Below are 21,515 nucleotides of genomic sequence, written 5' to 3'. Positions count from 1 at the left end.
GGTAGGTTGTCATTCTGAACAAATATTCTTGTGAGATTAAAAGAAAGTCAAAAGGATCTATGGTTCTTAGATGCAACCTAATGCCAACCATAAAAGAGCTGTCACATCAGGAATTCTTAACCTGGGGACTTAAGTGAGCTTCACATTTAGAATGCTCAAAGCATCTATGAACCCTAAAATGATAAAATTGTCTGTGTGAATTTTTCTGGGGAATAGGAGCATCCAACAGTTTCAAAAAAAGAAATACTTTCAGACATGAAGAAAATGAAGTGATGCAAAGCAGAAAAGGCATACAGCAGAGAATTAGCAGGGAAATGATGTGGCAAGGGAAGCTACAGAGCTGCAAGATATCAGAAGCTCCTGAATCCATTATTTCCCTTAAACGAAGCTTTCTCAGTAACTAGAAACCAAAATGTTCCTAACTCTGTTTCTGCTTCACTGCCTATGTCCAGTACTTCCTTCCTTCCTTCCTTCCTAATTGTGCTCACTTGGCCCTTTTGTAACCCTGTTGGGCCAGACCCTCACCAATTTATTCCAAGAAAACATCAAGGATATTTTAACTAAATTCAATCAATCGCTTTTGATACGGCACACTACTTCGATTCAACATTGTGTTCCACTGCTGCATGACTTCTCACAAAAATCCATTTGATCATTTTGCTTCCCTTCTTCCACCTACAACAAATTTCTACTTCCAGCCTGTGATGGCAAGTGGAAATTTTAATGCTTGCCCTTCTGGGACCTCTGCCATGTGGCCCCAGTTTATATCTTCACATGGTTTCTACGTTACTCCTTCTGATCCAATTAGGCTCATTTTCTCCATCTCTCTAAACGAAAGTCATTCATTATGTGTGTCCTTCCAGGCCCAAAGTACAGAATAAAAAAGAGTCATAGTTATCACATCAGGAATTCTTTACCAGAGATCCTAAGTAAGCTGCAGTTTGTATGCTGGGTATATTTACACATGACTTTAAAATGGTAGTGGAATGATATAAATATACATATGAGGGGCGGGATGAATTCAGCATGTAATTATAAACTGCAACATATTACTTTCAAAGTAAATGATGTGTTCTTCTTTATTCCTATTCAGGCCCTTTGAATTCAGGCCCTTTGAGGGTTAGGATTCTGCCCTTAATATTTGCTATCGTATTTAACACAGAGCTCTGTTCACATAGTTATATAAACCCAGGGCCATCTAGTTCAGTTATTGAGTGCCTAGCAAAGCCGAACAAATGACTGGTGACTGACTAACGCAGAACACCGAAACCATCTCAAGTCGGAGACATGGACAATGCCAAAGTGACTGCAGGGCAGAAGAGTGTGGCTGGCTGCCTCTTCTGGGTGCACAGCGTCAGGACATATGCTCCAGTTTGCAGGCACACTGGTTTTACTTGGAATGGTACAGGGCAGGAGAGCCTGGCATCTAAACAGAAGCAGAAGTGCACCAAGGACAAAAGCATCCCATTTCCCTCAGCAAGTCTCTTAGAACCAGAGAAACAAGCAACAATCTGAATGGCAGTGAGTGGGAGCAAAGCTCTGACCACCATAAACAATAAACAATAAACCAACCAAGTGGCAGGACTGTATGAAACTCCAACTAAACAATAAAGGGGAGGTTAAAAAGCAGAACGAAGAGTGAATAACTTGCGAAACTTCTAAAGCGCCCCTCACTGTGTTTCAGGTCACATTGGTGAATATAGTGTTTCAGCATGAACCAAATACAGGTATCAGTGAAACACAGCAACAATAAACAATTTCTCTGGCCTCTCTACTGGTTCCCTGCCAGCTCAGGAAGCAACAGGGTCCTGACATTCAGAAAATAAGACACAGAGCAGACGCAGGTGCAGAATGGTAGGTGGGGGCGCTAAGACTGTACGGCTGTATTTTCAACAAAATCATAATTACGAAAAAGACAGACAGAAAAGATGGAGCATACACAGACTGGAAATGAGGAAATTGAGTCCAATAGCCGAGAGGAGTGGGCAGACTAATGACTCAGTAGGTATTATGAGGCAGTGAAGCAAGTAACATCATTTCATCTAAAATTAATATAAAAAAAGAAATAAAGACCCATTACATCGTGCTGGGCATGACAACAGGTCTGAAGTACTCAGTAGAAAGAGGAGGAAAAACTGTGAACTCTGTGGCAGAGGACCACCGGCCAAAAAGCATCCCGGTGCTAGGCTGACAGGAAACACAAACGAACGAACCCAGTGGCCCTGATTAGGACCAAGGGACTACTCGCTCTGGGTAGAAATGGTCAACACCAGTCCAAAGTCTCTTGAGAGGGCAAGGCCTCAAGAAAGGTGAGATTAGATACAATGATCACATTGAGGCTTGAAAGTGCCTCAATGACACTGGTTTTATGATTTCTCATGTTTTGATCACAAAAATCAAAGTGCCCTCAGATAAAAATTTGGTGTTACAATGACTCGTTAATTCTATTCCAAGACAAACGCATTATTAACATAATTTCTAAGTGCTTATACACACAGGCCCACTCACTTATACTTCAAGAAAAATGTGGAAAAGTGTTGCAGTCTCTTCCCCCACCAGAAACAATAATGTTTTACATTATTTTTAATAGCTGTACATAAAGCTATCATATGGATCCAAGTTTCATAATTTAATCAACTGCCTGCTGCTACATATTTATGTAAATATAATACTCCTAGTATTATAAATAATGTCATAAAGAATAACTTTTAAATAAACTATTAGCTGCCTTGCTATTTCTTCCTTAGGGTAATTTCACAGACATGTAACTGCTATGTCACAGGACAGCGAAGCACTACCGTTTTCCCTGTGCACAGAGAGGGAGCTCGCCTTGCCTCACGGGTTCTATTTGTGGTTACGTCTTTGATGCAGGCGCTCCTTCCCCAGGCATCCAGACACCCATTTATGTCTCCACTCTTACACAATTATATTTGCAATTATTTACTTGCTCCCCCAAAACCCCACAGAATGTGTACTTTAGTTTTTATCCCCAATGCACCTGACAATATATTTGTTACTGTAACATGAACAAATCAGAGAAAATGTTAAAGTGTCTTTTAACTGAGTGAAAAGCAACAGACTTACTATCTAGAATTGGTTTTTCCAATGTGAGCTACCTATACTGGGACCTGCTGGAAAAGATTCATTGACAGCCACTAGAAATTTGGATCCCTGAACCTGACGCAGAGACAAAGGAATGGGAAGTAATACATTTCAACTTCTGGCCCAAAGCTGCAGTGGGGAGTCAAGGGCAGCTTAGGATAAAACAGAAATGCATGAGGGCGTTTATGAGAAATTCAAATGCAAAGAATCCTGCAAATGAAAGAAAGCTATGAAATGGATTTCCCCTTCACCAGTAGCTATAAAACTCTGTTTATACATTGACGTATCAGTGATTAATTATTTAAACTATAGTCCTCCTGAGAGATCGCCAAGGTTTAGAGCAAAGCAGAATAGGGACATCTGTGATAGAGACTCAGCCCTCTGATCCACTCAGCCACGTCACACTGTGGATGAACCAAATCAAGCAAGCACAGCAACCCTCAAGATGATTGCACATTAAATTAGCCAAGAGCTGGTGAAGGCTACTCAGAAGGAATCGAATTAAAAAGCTGTGAATGCAGAGGATGAGGAAGGGGACAGAGATAAGAGTCCAAGGGAATAAAGCGCTGTTTGACTGACTTGGTGTGGAACGAGGATGGCTGTGACCACAGCAGAGGAGGCACTACAAGGACAGAGACAGGCAAAGAAATCCAAAGTCTGTATTCTCTGTTACTCACAACCATGATTATAATCCTAACTGCAATAAGATTATTAATCTGCCATAAAAGGACACATATTTTGATTTGTTTTACAACAGTCTCCTAGGAATGACAGTTCAGTGCAGTTCAGTTCAGTTCAGTTCAGGCTCTTCGATCTTTGTGTGCATCAGGTCGCCCGAACGATGTCTGAAGAGACTGCTGGGACTTCAGCTCCAGGGTTTCTGACTCAGCAGGTCTGGGGTGGGGGGAGTTTTAGAGGAACCTTAGAATTCACATTTCTAACAAGTGCCCGAGTGCCAATAACGTCGCTGGTCTGAGGTCCATACTTTGAGAATGACTGGTTGAGGGAGTCAAGCTCTAAGGCATTCAAAAGAGTCAAGGATCCAGCGCTATCACCCCATTGTTACAAACTATTTTGGATTAAAATTGGATTCCTAGTATGATAATCTTCAAATACATATTGAAACCTCAAATACTTAGGAGTCATGTGAAAGGAGCAAGAGCCATTGAGCGAAGAGAACAGTGAGACGAAAGCGAGGAGACAAGGCGCTCTGGACAGATAAACGGTCGTAGCTGCACGGGGATGGGGGCAGGGCAGCAGACGACTGACAAACGCCATCAGCTGGGACCACTCCTCTAGGATGACTCCCTCTGAAGGAATATAACAAGTGCAGAGTCATGATTACAGAAAAGTTCAGGCAAGGAAGTCTATTTCTTACTACGAGCTCATTATTTGACCATGACCTGGCAGAACCACCCAAAGCTTTGTATTCAAAATAGAAGAAACACCTAATGGGTTCCAACTTTACCCCGAACCGCTCACACTAGTCATTCAAGGTAAGTCTCACAGCTTGCCTTCTATCAGAGGAACTGAGGGTAGGAAGGGAAGGAAAGGATAGGATGAAGAGTGAACAGATCCTCTTAATATCCTGAAGGAGAAAACTATTTGGAAATGGAGACATTACACAGCGCTCCAGAAGTGGCCATTTGTGCTGCCTTAAATGCAGATTGATTACTGCTATTTGGATGTTGAGTGCATCATCTTTTCTGAAGAAAGGGAAAAGCTAAATTTCCCCACATTCAGCTGTGTTGTCCAATCACTTCCCCACACCAGCTCTTTTAATGCATTTTCCTGTTATCACAGGCTCCTGCAATAGCTGAACGACCCTCTTCCCCAACAGTGAAACACTCAACACTGACATGTGCTATATCCTATTAGCAACCTCCTGACCGTGGCACCTAACTGCAAGCCCAAAATGCAGGGGGGTGTGCACTTCTAGGGTTAAAGAAGAAAGGAAGCCATCAGCATGCTGAACAGAAAGAATGGCCTCCTTCCTCTGCGCCTGTTTCCAACCTGCACTGGCATGATGTAATGCAGCTGAGTGAGGAGGGCAGAAGGTAATTCGCCCAACTCCAGCTTTCTATGAAGCCTGCGCTAAAAATGCCACCATATCCTGGTGTTACAGAAATCTACAATTACAAGAGAAGAGAAAAACTCCAAATCAAAGCTGTTTTGAACACTATTCAGTAGGACCTAGTTTTATACAAAAAGAAATTTCACTTGTTGAGGTCATTAGATTGAAAGTGAGAAATCTTGGTTTATTTAAAGCTGTGTCATTAAACTATTGAGAAGATAAGAACAGAGGCTGAATAGAAGAGATGAATTTCAAGGAGATGCTCTCATGGGAAAATTTAATAGAAATGAGAGATGGAATAAAAAAGATGTACGGCAGGTAGTGGTAATAACACAGAGGGAGAAAAGAGGATGGGCTAAGAAAACAGGTAAGAAAAGAGAAGAAATAGGAAAAATAGCAATATCTAGAGGCACTGTTAAAGTTATTTAATGTCTGTCCCTCTGAAATTGCATGCTTTGTAAGGCTTGAGTCTATTACCTTTTTTCTTCACCACTATTATTCCCAATGCCTGGGCCCCAGGATACACTCACAGAAATGAGAATAAAGAAAAGAAATGAATGCACAGCTATCACATGCAAAATAAACTAGCCTTGAACAACTGTTCCCAATAGAGGAATGATTTGTTTTCTTGGAGAACTGGTTAACACATGTAATCTCCACCTTGTGATAGGATACATTAGTTTTAAAATTTTAAACACACACTCAAATTCAATACCAATTTTCTCACTGGATTGGTATGCAGATGAAACTTGCTTCTTATTATGATATTTAACAAATCAGTACTGTGTCAAACTAGTAGTACTGAGCTCTTCCACGCCAGTTTAATTAAAGATGCAGAGAGGAAGGACTTAATCAAGAAGTTTTGTGCCATGGCTGGTGTTGCTCAGTGGACTGAGTGCCAGCCTGTGAAATGAAGTGTTGACGGTTCGATTCCCTGTCAGGGCACATGCCTGGGTTGTGGGCCAGGTCCCCAGCAGGAGCACGTGAGAGGCTACCGATTGATGTTTCTTTCCCTTTTTCCCTCCCTTCCCCCCTCTCTGAAAAAGAATAAAGATTAAAAAAAAAAAAGTTTTGTACTTTTTAAGCACAAGTTACTTTTTTCTCCTATTGAAATTTTGAGGGAAAAACTTCTATAAGTCAGAAAAAATATGGAAAAATTTCTATAAGTCAGAAAAAATGAGGGGCCAAGAACACTTCTTTCCCAGTAACACTGAAAGCACTTCAGTACAAATACAACATACATTTACAAGTCACTGCTACAAATGCATGGAAATTGGCAGGCACATCATGGCCCTAGGTAATTACATCACCAGGAGAGACTCTTACTTAAAACATTTTGATAGGACTTTAATCAAGGACTGGTGTTGATGGGGTTTGGAGGCTGAAGATGCAGAAGTCAGCAAGGCAGGAACACTAGTTGGTGGTTTTTATTCTTTAAAAAAGGAAATGTTGCAGGGTTACTCAATCAGAAAACAGTCCTTCTAGGGCCTGGGAAGAGAGGGAGCCAAGGCAGAGCTGAGAAAGGGGCAGGCTCATGCTTGCTTCTCAGAGACACAGGACAACACCACAGTTCTCTTAACCTGCAGTGTGCTGGGCAGGAAATAGAAAACACATAAAAAGATAAGAGAGAGCCGGTCCTTTTCTCTTCGCCTAAGATAACCCTAAGCTCATTATATATGATACCAATGACTCTAAATTCATTTAAATTGGCTAGGACACTAGACTGTTCAAAACAACTGCTTTCCCACAGTCAAGCTGGGGTATCACTTTTTTTTCCTGAATATATACATCCTGTCTTGATATCACAAAATCTTAAGAATTAAGAGGTGCCTTAGAGAAATAAAGCCCCAACTTCTGTGTTTTCCTGCAATGAGCCACAGAGGCTAACAGTTTCTGGGAAACCTTAGAGTATTACATTTTAAAATACAGTTATTGCTAGTTTTTGAAGAATGCACAGAGATAATTTTCTCCAGGTACAGATGTCCAAGGAAAACAAGACACACAGCAGGCTTTGATCTAATTCCCAGCATGACCAGCTCATCTTCAGTGTCCCTGACAGGCTCAACAAAAGCCCACTGGGATGACCTCTAGAACACTGGGGAAATTCACATTCTGGCCTGTTTTTAAAAATCATACTGGATGTGTTATACCAGATGTTTAGGATAGAGTATATAAACACCTTAGAAAATAAGTAAGGTCTTGATAATGACTCAGTATCTTGGAAATCCCTCAGAAAGATATGAGAGAGTCTCTGAAGGAGTCAAAAGCCCTGCCTTTAGACCACTCATCAAGACTCAGGAAAGCAGCAGGCCAGTGGACGAAGACATTAGCATACCGAAGTCAACTGAGAACTGGGAATGTTGGAAAGTCAACACGGAGGATGAAAAATCAGGGTGGAGCATAAAATAAATAATGTGCCACACTCCCTAAAGGAGCCCATATGATGTCCCTAAAAAGAAGAACCAAGTTCAGGAGTGTCACCAAGAAGTGTGGATCAGCTGTTAAGTTCTTTTTGCTAAAAATAAGAACAACACACACTGAAGCACTCAGAACCGCAAACAAAATCAAGGGCTTTTCAATGAAGCCCAGAGGAGAACAGACCTGAGAGTACACACAAAAATGCCAAAACCTTATCTTGCCAGGACACAAGGTAATGAGAGAGGTGGCAGCTGACAGCAGACAACTGAACTAGAAAAGAAGGTCCGCATATTGGGAATTAGGGATTTATTTATCCTTGGAACAAAAAAGATTAGGCTTCCTCTACATGTGCCATGTATTTGAGGCATAACGAGGGTTTCCCAAGAGCAGACAGGCATCTGCATGAGGGAGCCTGGAAGGGCTGGCTAACTGAGCAGAGCTGTTGAAGCGGTAGGAGCCTGTTTCTGGAGGCAGGTGAATACGCTTGGAAGCAGTAGGCAAGCTGCAAATTGGTATTCTTCTTCCTCTTCTGTCTCACCCGGTCTCCCAATAGGTGCATAATGCAACAGTCCCTGAGCTCCCATCAGATGATCTGAGGAAGGCTGGCAGATCATACCCGCTTTGCAGAGGAAGCGTGGCTGCAGGGCCCTGAGAAAGCTGGTCAGCTCCTGGGCAGGCAGGTCCACTGACCTGGTAAGTCAGGCAAGTTAACAGCTGCCCTTTCCCGAAAGCTTTGAATGTTCCTCTGAAAGGATTAATGGCCAAGCAGAGTCCTGGAAAGTAAAGTCAAGGGAGAAGCACTGGGCACTGTGTTGATATCACTAGTGATAAACAGAGACCTAGGGATCAGAGACAAAGAAATTGTTGGAATCGGCACCCTTGTGGGAAGAGCCTAAAGAACCACTTATTATTTACCAAACTGAATGATACGAACACAGCAGATGTTATTAATTTGGCCTATGCTATAGCATTAGACACAGTATCTCAAGAAATTTTACTTGGGAAATTAATTCAAATTGGCTTGGTTCAGTACGCAATTGCCAAACATTAAAAACTGGCTAAAGGATGACAAACAAAAGACAGTTAAGTGACAGTCCATGCGGTGAGAGGCTTGGGGTCAACACCAAAGCCATTCTTGTCTAGGGATTCTATTCAGGGCCAAGGAAGACAAAAACAACTCACTAATGAGATCTGCAGAGGACACTAAGCTGGGATATAGAGGAAGCCCATTGACAGGGGCATAAAATTACAAGGCAGAGTTCAACTGGAAAAAAATACAGCTAATCTATCTTGGGGAAAACAACCCTAAACTCCCATAATATTCAACAGACAGACAGGAAAAGAGGCAGAAGAACCATGTAAAAAGAGCTTTGACATGCTGTAACGTGACAGAAGCAAGTAAGAACACTAAGGGAACATGAGGAATGTATTATGGAGAATGGAGCGCTTCAAACTGCAGGCAAATCAAAATAAGGCAGAGCATCAGAAAATACATGGTCTTGAAGTGAGGCCAACTTCATCATTTAAAATGGGAGGAGGGGAGGGGATCACTTTACACTAAAGATATTTTTTAATGGCTACAAAACCACCATTCCATTCCGGCAGGTATTCCAGCCTTTCTCAGATCTTAATTCACCTCACTGGTGGGGCGCATCTATGAGATGGCACTGGGCTGCCATGCTGAGGCTCGCTGAGGATCCTGCTCCAAAGGAAAACTCGCAGTTCATGCGGGCCATTTCTTCTAAATCTTTATGAGGTCTGTACTGCCTCAGAGCAGCGCCTCACAGGCTTGGGGAAGTAGTCAATTTCTCTCCGTTTACTCAACCTGCAACAGAGCAGTGACCCTGAAGCCAGTTTTTTCACCATCAGTCTGAAAGCAATGGCTCAACACAATTATCTCCAGGCAGCTCACTGCTTCAGCAGGCAAGCATCTTGTTACCGTACATTCCTTCAGCTCAAAATGAGTTCTAACTAGGCTAAAGAGGCTGTTTTCTTCTTAAAACATAAAACTTAAAAAATTTCATTCTATGCATACTCATTAAACATTAGTGTACAACACAGCTTCTTCCAACAGCATAAGAGAGCTCGTTGTGGCGTCACCTTCCAGAGCAGCTATGCAAATTATTTTCATGCCTACCTACTGATCAGAATTAAATATTCACTAGTGGCAGAGTGAACCCAGGGCAGAAAATAGGACTCTAGATCCCACTGTACTCCTAAGCGCTCCTGCTACTCTGGGAATGCATAACCTATTTCTCAAGTTACCACCAGATCAAGCTGAGTGTACTCAGCGTGGATCCAACACCCCTCCCAACCCCAATCCCACCTTAAGTATGGTCTAATCATTGTCCATTTCCCTACAGTAACTAGATCATCAAATAGTACTTAAGAGATGTGAAGCCACATTTCCCATGATGGGTTCTTTCAGCCCAGTTGACTTAGTGATAACACAGGCAGGGAGAGAAAAATGAGGAAGCGAGAAAGGATTAGAAAAACACCATTTACAGACTCCCCACCATATTATTTTATACTGACCATTAATGAGCCTTAAACAACCAAAGATATTGGTATTTTAACTGAACTCTTTGTGCTCAAGAATTAGGTTCTAAACTAAAGAGTCCATCGGGAAAAGCCCACAAGAAAGAATGAAAAAAGCTGCAGCAGCCTGACAGACTGATTTCTTAGCTGACATTCTGTGTCACATTGTACAGATGCTCTATCCATCAGGATGTGACACGGTGTGAGAGGTAAATGTCACATAATAGGGCAATGTTCTGGGCCGAAGAGCAAGAGAAGTGATATCAATGACAAAGTCTGAAGTATCCATAACAATGTGCCCAAACTTATTCCTCCTCTAACTACAGAGCATAAGCTGGCAATCACCAAACTTCTAAAACTAAATAAGCACTAGGTGGAAGAAAACTGGCTGAGGCAAGTTACCTGATATCACTTTAAAACATATGTATTTTGGTCAAGTCCAAGCACTCTGCTGAGTTATCCAAGTCAGTTCAGCAATAGTAGCTCAGTCCTTGCTCTGTTTCCTGGGAAGTCTGGGAATCACTCAACTACCTGTACCGCCCAGTGACAGGCCTTTCATTGAGTAAAAGCCTTGAGGAATGTTGCTGGTAAGAAATATTGCTGAGCAGAATACATGTCCTTGGGGCAACCCTCCACAGGGATAAAGGACAAAAGTAAAATGTCACAGGGCTTCTCAAATGCCCTCCTGCCAGCTGTCAGAAGTGTGAAAGCAAAACTCATTTCCTAATAAATGTTTTCATTTCCTTTGTACATGACAAAAGGTCCAGAGGTGATAAATGGGAGGGTTGGGGAGCAGAGGTCTCTGGAGGTAAGAACCAGAGGCAAATGCCCTGCCCACGTAAGCAGGGCTTCACTGTTAGTCCCAGGGAATGAGAGGCAGTGATGACAAGAGTACCTAATATTGTACTTCATCGACACAAAAAAATCTCTGATCTATCCCTATTACACAGATTTTAAAAAATAGAGGCCTGACTGTACTTAATCAAGGTTTGACTGCAAGTTCGAAGTGAGCCCCTTTTCTTTTCATGGGGAAAACCTGTAATGGAGAACACAAGCTTTCTCAGCATATTATTTCCCATAACACTCTGCTCAGGTTTAGGCAGGATATTGGGGAGAGCAGGGGGAAATAGTGGGGTCATGGATCCCAATGGTTGACTTTAATAATTATTCGTCTCACCTGGCCTCTGCAGCAAGCAGCTCATCATAGTGTGAGGATCTCTGATCGTCATCCTGCCGGTATCTGATCACCGTGGCTAGACCTTTGCTGACAAGGGCCTCAGCAATGTTTCTGCAATAGAAAAGATAGGTCAGTGAGCACTAGAGGTGCATATGGGACTCAGTCAACAGAAATAATAATTAGCACCTGGAGGTCTTAATGCCTCCTGGCAGAGGGGGAAGCTGAGGACTTTAAGAGCAATGAGTTGCTAAGCTAGAAATCCAAATAAAAGATGGAATAACAAAGTTCCCTAGCTCAGCATTTTTTTGTCTAGCACAGTCAGATGCTATATCAATCTATGCATAAAAACGAGCAGAAAATATCTATAAGAAGCACACATTAGGCCAGGCTATTTACAGAATGTTATAAACAAGCCACTACCCTCAAGAAAAGTCTGCTCTAAAACATCAGATATATAGATTTAAAAAAACACAAACCCATAAAAGCATGACCTAAATTTCTTAAAATCTCCTTTCTAGCCCATATTATAACTAGAAAATCTTGTTCCAGTTAAGCAGGGTTAGGAACACTGGTTTTAACCCTTGGCATGCTTCTCTTACCATCAGAATTTCTGACTGTGGCTCTCCCACCCAAAGGAGAGCGCAGCAGGTAAGGCTGTGAATGAACTGGGGAGGAGTGGGCGGAAGGTACTGTGGTGGAATGGAAGTTCTTCATGAAAAATGGCATAAAATGGAGGAACAAATAAAATCTGAGATGACGAACTTTGGAGTAATACTCCAAATGTCCTTTCAGGACTACAGAATATACAAATTAGAATCCTTCTTCAATCAATTCTCAATTGCGTTGAATCTTCTTTTTTTCACCAGAATTATAAAGAGGTTCCACTGCAAGTGACCTACATCTAACTGGAGAAAAGTGCCTTGGACATGACTCTCACACTAAATGTCACATGTCTGCATGGTTATGCCCCATCCTGGGAAGGGATCTTGATGCAAAGCAATCAAACCGCAAAAACAAACTTTCAAAAAATCACCAGTAGCAAGTATAGGAATTTAAGAGGCATGATATCATTAGGGGAGAGTGGTGGTTATGTCTTTCTTTGTGTCTGTCATAATTACATGAAAGTCCCCACTCAAACCATCTGGTTAGCTGCCCTTTAGGGAGGGGGTATGCTAAGCAATAGGCTACTGTACCATATGCTACAATTAGTGTTGTTTGGAAATGTAGTTAACCCATAACACACTGGTGTTCTTAGAGACCCAGACTTTGGAGATGTTAAGAGTTGAACTAACCACTTAATGTGAATGTTTAAGCCATTTAAACAAGGGTTTTCTTCACCAAAACCCAGCGACTTACTTTTTTAAAAGTCGAGGAAACAAAATAATATATGCAGGAAGGGAAAGGAGGAAAAGATGCTGTGGCTGATTCTCTTCTCATTATGTGCCCCTCTGCTGCCTGTTTATCTACCGCCAGCATGATATTAATATCTCCAAAGCACCACGGAATTAGCACTTCTCAAAATCCACTCCCACAAAGAGGCTGCTTTGCTGGCCACCCTGTCCCCTGAGTCACCGCATAAGCATGCTGGCAAACGCTGTCATTATCACACAGTTGCGTTTGGCAGCATGAAGAATGCCAACAGCCGCAAGTCAGCAGATGTAGATGTTGATATATGGTGAGAATTTAACTAAGGGTGTCACCATGAAACCCCAACAGGGCAGGAGACAGGCTCTAACCCACCAAGGAGCCAGAGAGAAGACTGGGGGACAACTCCACTTGTGACAGGCTGAGATGTCTGAGTGATTAGAAATGCCAGAAGAACAAAGACATATTTGTTACTGCATTTTGAATTACTGAGCATTGACATTTTAAAGTCAATACATGGGGTCTGGAGGATAAAGCTGGAATGACAAAGCAGGAAAGAAAAAATTCACACAAACAAGCTTCTATCTGAAAAGCTAGAGAATATGAACCAAAACAGCACAAATGTTTAAGGATCCACTCCTGTTAATGCCACTCAGATCAATTCACAGAATTACTGAGTGCCTGCGTTGCCAGCAGAGAGCCAAGAGCACCATCATTCCCCATCCCTTCATGGTCGCTGCCCTCATATGCTGTCAGCAAATGTGCACAAGGCCAGGCAAGGCCCCAGATTCCCAACTCCACACCCTGCCCACTATCCTCCTCTCCTTTCTCTCTGAGGCTTAAGAGTGTAAGCCATATTCTCTTAGCTTCATATCCCTAATTACAGATTTCTCCTGGAGGAACAGTTGTGGTGCTGGTGCTTAGCAGTAAAGAGAGTAAAAACACATGAAGTAATAATAACCACCATCATTATCGGGCATTCACTATGAGTCAGGCATGTGAGAATCACATCATACGTATTTGCTTCTCCATGTGGCCTCCCTATGATAACTCCCTCAGTGTCCATCTTCTGTTCTCGTTATGAGGGCTGAGAGGGCAAGGGCCACCTCGTCCTTGCTGTGTGCACAGGGACCAGCACCACACTTGGCATAAAGGAGACAGTAAATATTTTCTGGATGACATAATTTAGCTCATTTAGGATAAAAAATATTTTTCACTGTGGCAAAAATCACAGCACGTTCTTATAATTTTGTTTTAATACATCCTGAAAATTTTGGGATACTCTCCGAAATATCAGAAAAACACCTAATTGTTTTTGGAAATACAGCACTGGAACATTATTTATTATCCTAAGCATATATTAGCCAAGCTTGCCGAGAATAGTGTTAAGGACAAAAGCTTTCCAAGTATGCCTTACCAGCTTTTGTGCTTCTCCTCTCCATTACCTAAGACTTGAATTTAAACAGAATGAAAGGGAGACAGAAAATGGAATTAACCTAGATCCATGTACTTGACTCTCTCATTCATTTCTTTTGGCTGCTAATGAAAGGTCAGGAGATTTCCCCCTGGGCCAAAGATGGCTCAGAAACCAACAGTGGTATGTTGATCATTTGCCCAGTAAGAAAAGAGAACATTAAATCACATGCCATGACATTATGCTGTTTTAGACAAATTCAAAAGTTCTGCTTTCTTGAGTGTATCAGTAATTCTACTCCAATTACACATGTCTGCCTCGAATGGATAATTCACAATCAGCATACAAAAAGGGCACTGCCAGCCTTAGAAGTCTAACAGGAAGTCATCTCTCTCTGTATCAGCTAGAAACACAAAGAGAATTAGAGCTGGGATTGAACTGCTTCTCCAAACTAAAAGACATTTAGGTTCTGTTAAAAGTGAAGTTTCCATTAGACATGATCAAATATTCCTGATACGAACACAACCAACGTAAGTCTCACATACAGGCTTTCTCAAAAGCTCTCTAGCAGCTGAAACTTTCCCCTACCCCTCATTTCCACAGCAAGCAGGTTGTTTAATGAGTACATACTTTCCAATAATAAAATATCTTTGAAACTATGAGGTCCTAATATTCTGCCAACACGGAGAAAACGTGTTCTATGCCCATACGCGAGAATACGATTCTTTAAATAGATTTCATTTACAGTAGATTATAATTGCCTCACCACATTTTTGTCAGCCTTCCCCATTCTTAAACCCCTACCCCCAAATTGGAAGTAACAAATAATATATTGATACATTAGATAACTGCCTAAAATTACCTAGATTACTTAACTGTGTGCTCCTTAATTTTGGAACAATCTAAACTTACAAAAAAATTGCACATATTGGATGGGGCAATTTTGTGCCCTCCATCTTTGAACCATTTGAGAGTAAGTAACCAACCAACCTGGTGTGTACCATCACCCCCAAAATACTTTAGTGTGCATTTCCTACAAACCAGGATATTTTCCTATACAATAAAAAAATCAATACATAGAACCAGAATATTGACATGAACACATTACTACCATCCATGAACCCTACTTGAATTTTGTCAACTGTTCCAAAGGAATACTGAGAAAAAACAGGATCCAGTTCAGAGTCAAGTGTTACATTTAGTTTTCATATCACTTTAATCCGGAACACTTCCTTGGTTTTTTTCTTTTCTTCCCTTCCTCAGTCTCTCTTGACACTTTGAAGAGTATAGTCCAGTTATTTTGGTTTGTCTGATGCTCCACTGTGATGAGAGGCAAGTTATACATATTTGGCAGGGACACCAAAGAGATGCTGTATTGTTCCCTTAGCGTCCTATGAAATAACGTATAATTTACCATTCATGTCCACTTTGATCATTTGATCAGGATAGTGTCTACCAAGCTTCTCCACTGTAAGGTTACACTTCTTCCTCGTAATAATTAATAGGAATTTTGAGAAGACATTTTAAACTATGTAATTTTCTGCTGTCAAGCTCCCAAGTTATTCATTTATTTTTTGGGCAAGTATAAACTCATGGAATCTCATTTTATTCAAAGGGTTATAATCTACTACTAACATTGTTTATTTTGATGCTGAAATTGTTCCAAAACTGTCTAGTGGGAACTGGGTCAAGCAGGCTTCTATGTCCTATGGACATGTCCCCATCACTCTTTGAGCATTTCTTGATTTCTGGTACAACAACACATTCCGGGCTGCTGTTTTCTATAGCTCTGAAATCAACCATTTATCTAAGTTGCCCACATCTACATCACTGTTTCTATACATTTATTTCTGTAACTATTGAAAACCTTGTGTAGCAGTCCTGAAATTGTGCCTCTCAGAGCTCTGACTGCAGGAAGCATAACTGACTGACAGTCCCAGCTGCTGTGCTCAGAAATCCATCACTGCTTCAGCCAAGGTTATGCTTCCCACCAGCTGCTCCTAGCCAATGACTGAGCACAGCGGAGACACCAAGGCAGGCCAATTGCTGAGACCTTGGACTCCTCTGATGGACAACTCTGGCTCGAGGACTTCTTGTCGGCTTTGCAGAAACTCGTAGAACTAACTGCTCCACAGCTTTACTTTTTTCCAATTCAACCTTCCTTCCTAGCCTCCCTACTTCTCCACAGGGGTAAGGCCCACAGTGCAGTCTGATGCCTCTCCCAGCCTCATGCAGATCCCTCAGGAGAGTTTCCCCCAATTAATCTCTTGCACATCTAGTCCCATCTTCGCATCAGCTTCTTAGAAAACCCAAACCAACATACCATAAGTTCACAGAGATATCTACAATCCAATCCAACTTTACAAGGTTTTTAGTTTTCCTCCTTTCCATATTTATACCTCCCTTCTCTGACTGTGAGAAACCTGGCTTGCATTATCCTTAATTTTTTACTTATAAGATGCCCCTATATATACACATATATTTACTTACTCATACATCCTGTGACTTCCATGATTTGGTGCCTAATGATAGAGCTAATTTAAAGGAAATATAGTACTTCGTTAAAAAAGGACCTGGGTTAAATGAATAAGTATTTCGAAAGAGCAGGCATCGGATATAATACCACAACACACACACACACCCCACCCTTCGTTTGCCATCTGAACAAGGATAACAGGTAATTCGCAATAGCTCTGGCTCACAGATCTCTATCTAGCTGTTTGAGCTTAACATTTTCCACTTAAAAACCATCTACATTTTATCAGTCACTGAGGTGTCCATGGAGATTATAAAAGCAGAACAGTTTCCTTAAGGCAAACATGCACATGGGCGCATATTCAGAATAAAGCAAGCCCATAAAGAAATGCCTCTACAGTCTATTTCAGTCAATGCTAAAGGAAAAGAGTTGAAAGATACTTAACAGCTCAATTCATTCATAACATCATCTATAGCGGAGGTACCTATCTCATGTGTGCACACCTGCACAAAAATACATCTACTCCCCACATAATTTCAAGGCCCTGTGGTCAAATTCCATAAACTGAGCACAAAATACATTCCACAACTATTTGCTGTGAGAGAACATGGATCCAACAAGACATCAGGCACGCAGCCTGGGCCTCTGTCACCTGTGGCTCTCAAAGGCTTCAACATCTTGTGCTGGAAAACTGCCTCCACTTCCTTTTCAGACTGGCTGTACCTATGCCACAAGGGCAGGCTTTCTCACAAGTACTGGGATGGATATCCCCCGCTGAGAGGGTTCCAATATTGATTTTTAACCTACCAGATGGCTTATCTGACTTCTCGGCTATACAGGGATGTTCTACTGTGGGGCTGAACCACAGGGAAGCTTCAAAATGCTGACGTCTTTCTTTGCAACTAGGTTAGAGCAAGCAAGGAGGAAGAGGTCACCACGGGATTCCGTAAGAAGGAAGAAAGCCAGAAAGACTGAAAAGGTCTTTTTTTTTGTTTGTTTCCCCCAGAATATTAGGCCTACTTTTACTAATATATTTATGGAAAATGTGGGCTTTTCCACCCTGAAAGATACTGAAGAAGTGGGAAAATGATAAATGGCTAACAGGCCCAAAAGCCTTCTTTCTCTACAGGTTCATATGAAGACCTCTAATATCCATGCTTTTTGAGGCATGAACCTGACAATTTCAGACTTGAGTTTGACTTGGCTTTTATAGACTGACAAAATAAGCCTGTAAAAGGAGACAGTGAAACTCTAGATGAGCAGAATCTGCAGACAATGAGCAATAAATAAGCATATTTTACTAATAGGTTACTGTTTTTCAACTTGGCCTGAAACTAGGAAGAAGTCCTACAGAGTGTCAGGTAGCTTCCAAAACCTTATATGATGACACCTCCAAGGGGTCACACCTGACCTCTCCCACCCAGTGTCTTCTATGCTTCAATCTCCAATGACTAAATTTGCATGAATCTGAAATTATGACTTCCCCCATTTTTTTCTTAAAATACACCCAGGAGGTGCTTACTATGTAATCACACAGCATATGTAGACCAGAGATTCTGTTTTAGAAGCATTAATAATTAGAAACATCTGAGGTAGGACAACATCCTCCCATACATTTACCATCTTCTCCTACTGTCTTCCCTATTTTTTCACTTCTCCCTTCAACTAATGTAAAATTCTTAAAATAACTAATATCGTTTTTTAAAAATCTTTTTACACTTACCTATTTAACAAGACCTGTCGCCAGGATGGCCACCAGAGGGTCTACACAGCGGCTAGGGAGTTTCCCAGACATTAAGACATAGCATGACCCTAAGTGAAAGCCATACTCAAGAATGGGCAAGTATGGAACGGGACTCATCTGAATAGCCTTAGAAGCAAATCAGGCAAAAAAGGCACTCTTCAGAACAAAACTTCCCAATAAGTTTAGTTTATATTTAATGAACATTCAAAGTATGTATGTACAGGCTCTAAACACAACTGTTCTTTTCATGAGAGCATTTTCCAGAGACTGGAATTGAGATATGAAAAATCAAGAGCTCTTGGGAACAATAGGCTCTGCCTTCTCTTTGCATTTTAATGAATCCTAATTATTCTTCCTCATGGAGAAGGGAGTGTGGAAAGAAAACAACGAAGACTGACATGGACTTAGTCTAAAAATTTCAAAGGATGCATGATTAGAGTTAAACCAAAGGAGACTCGTAAATAAGATCGGCAGGAAGGAAAGGAAAGGAGGAGGAAAGGAGAAAAGGAAGAGAGGGGGGAAAGGAAAAAGAAAACAAAGAAAAAGTCATTCCATGGAAAAAATTACTGCTTTGTAAAAAGATAAATCCTTGAACCCCTACAGCACATATTCATCCAAACTTCATATAAATAATAGGCTTACTCCTGTGCCCTGACAAAAACCACTCTAGCTACAGAGAGGCCATGTCCCACTGAGCACTAACAGTACTCTTCAGTTTGAGAAGAAAAAGAATAAAACCAAAGATACCCACGGAGCAGGTTTTAAAAGTGGGGTGATGAAGAGGTATCACTTCATACTCAACCTGCCAAGAACAGCTAATTCTCTACTCCAAGGCAACTCTGGGCCCTATCACAGTTATCCCCTTATTTCCACTCACTCCCACCACCCTGAAAGAAAAACTAGCATCTCCTGAGAGAGAAACTAACAGACAGCAAAGTAAGATAGAAATATAGAGTAGTCCCCCTTATCTACAGGGGACATGTTCCAAGACCCCCAGTAGATACCCGAAACCAGGGAGAGTAGTGAACCCTATATATACTGTTTTCTTCTTATACACACATACGTATTGTAAATTAGGCATAGTAAGTGGTTAAAAACAATAACTAATAATAAAATAGGGTACTTATTACAATATACTGTACTAAAAATTATGTGATGAGGTCACTCATTTCAGGGGAACCCTTGATGAAGTCTTCCTGTAAGTCTCAATGCTTTCTGGTGCAGCACACTGCTATCAATCAGAACATATTTTCTGGTCATGTCTTCCACCTACAAATTTAATGCCTTCCCATCTTAACCAAGCATTTATCATGCACCATAGCTGTTAACTTTTGCAGTTGGAGGTGCAACAGCAAAACTAGCACAAATTTATTTTTCCTTCTTCACACTTTAAGTGACAAAAAAATTCATTCTTACTGTCGTTGATCTTGGCAACATCAGCACAGGATTTGTCCCCCTTTCTTATTAAGTGGAGAACCTTTACCTTTTCACTTAAAGAAAGCCCTTGAAGGTTTCTCTTTGGAGTGTCCGAATTGCCAGCATCACTGCTCTTGCACTTTGGGGCCATTCATTATTAAGTAAAATAAGGGTTACTGGAACCCAAGCACTGCAGTACCATGACAGTGAATCTGATAACCAAGATGGCTGTTATGTGACTAACAGGCAGGTAGCGTACACAGTGTGAATATGCCAGACAAAAGGATGATTCACCTCCCAGGAGGAATGAAGTGGGACAGCACAAGATTTCACCATGCTTTTCACAACAGTACACAATTTAAAACTTATGAATTGTTAATATTTTCAGACCATTGTTGACAGCAGGTAACTGAAACCATGGAAAGCGAAACTGTAAATAAGGGGGACTACTGTACTTGGAGGAGGTAGAATTAAACACCTAACTCACTTCATAACTCCCGCTAATCGAGAGAATAGTGTTGAAAATATAGGTCAAAGCGATTTCGAAAAGGAGGGGGAAGAAGCATAACACCAAACAGCTCCATCGAATTGTCATGCTTACTAAATAGACAATTTTATTCTGCCCCCAGGATTTCTGCAGAACTGTAATCTTATTGCCACCTCTTATATGATACTTTCATTTATTCAACAATATCATGGCTTCATAAGACAAGGAACTGGTATTATACTCTACTATGCCAGCTCCTGAGTATTACTGCACTTCCCAGTCAACAAAACATTTGAGGAAGTTAGGGCAATGATGAACCTTGGCTTTATGTATGAGGAGCACATTAAATGTAAATGTCAATAGAACTATTGTCACCTTCAATATCTAATATCTCCCCTGATCTCAAATCCTCAAAATAAGAAAGAAGAAAAACAGTGAAGAAAAAATGTCTGTGTCACAGACAAACTGCATGAACTTATCTGAATCTCCCTATATAGCAGGGCAGAACAGGGGTATGTACCCAGAGTGACACTCCCTCTATTAGACAGACATCTTTCCCAGAAGGAGACAAACAGATCCTTCAAAAACAATTAAGATAATCAATTAAATACTGGATCTAGCTTGAAGAAACTGTTTAACTAATATACTTCCACTCCAGCCAAACTGGTCCACTCATTGCTAAATATGTCACACAGTTACAGTTCCAACTATTTGCAGGACATGTGAATTTACATGATTCATCATCATGTAAAACTCAGCATTTCAAAAATAAAACTCACTTCTCTAGAATAAGCTTTTCTGAAGCCTACCAAACTAGCTCACTCTCCTAACATCTCTTGTTAGGACCACCATATTCCCAGTCACTGAGGCCTGACCTCTCTCTCATTCCCACATGAATTAGGTGTCAAAACTTTGATTTCAAATCACCAGTGTTTTCCCCCATGAATGTAATGTCATGTCATGTCATGTCTTCTCTTCTCTTCTCTGTTCTCTCTGCCACAGCTGTGGCTACCATTAACTCTCACCTGGACTCCTTGCTGCAGCCTCCCTTATCTGGTTTTCTCACAATGCTGACCAAACACTGCCAGTTTCATCCTTATAAAGCACAGGTCTGGCAAGAAATCCTCATTCTCATATGATCACAGAATACCTCTTGGACATTTTCCAATACAGAGACAATATTAAGTTATCATATACGCAATAAAGAGTATGAAGGGGAGGGAGAGGAGGAGGAGGAGACAGGCAGGGGAGGAAGGAAAGAGAGAGAGAGAGGAAAGGATGGATGGAGAAGAGGGGCTTAGAGG

General features: G+C 41.2%; 1 protein-coding gene across 1 annotated transcript in view; it reads right to left on the bottom strand.

Moving 5' to 3' along the window:
• Positions 1-21,515, bottom strand: part of SND1 (staphylococcal nuclease and tudor domain containing 1) — a 412,206-nt gene that overhangs the window by 180,693 nt on the left and 209,998 nt on the right. Inside the window, exon 13 of the mRNA XM_054564546.1 lies at positions 11,310-11,420. Within this exon, the coding sequence (XP_054420521.1) occupies positions 11,310-11,420 (111 nt within the window). The remainder of the gene's footprint in view (positions 1-11,309; positions 11,421-21,515) is intronic.

Source organism: Pteronotus mesoamericanus, unplaced genomic scaffold (genome assembly GCF_021234165.1).
Source record: "Pteronotus mesoamericanus isolate MK-2021 breed Mesoamerican mustached bat unplaced genomic scaffold, CSHL_Meso_final scaffold_85, whole genome shotgun sequence".
Classification (NCBI taxonomy): domain Eukaryota; kingdom Metazoa; phylum Chordata; class Mammalia; order Chiroptera; family Mormoopidae; genus Pteronotus; species Pteronotus mesoamericanus.
This window is presented reverse-complemented; position numbering and strand designations above follow the sequence as displayed.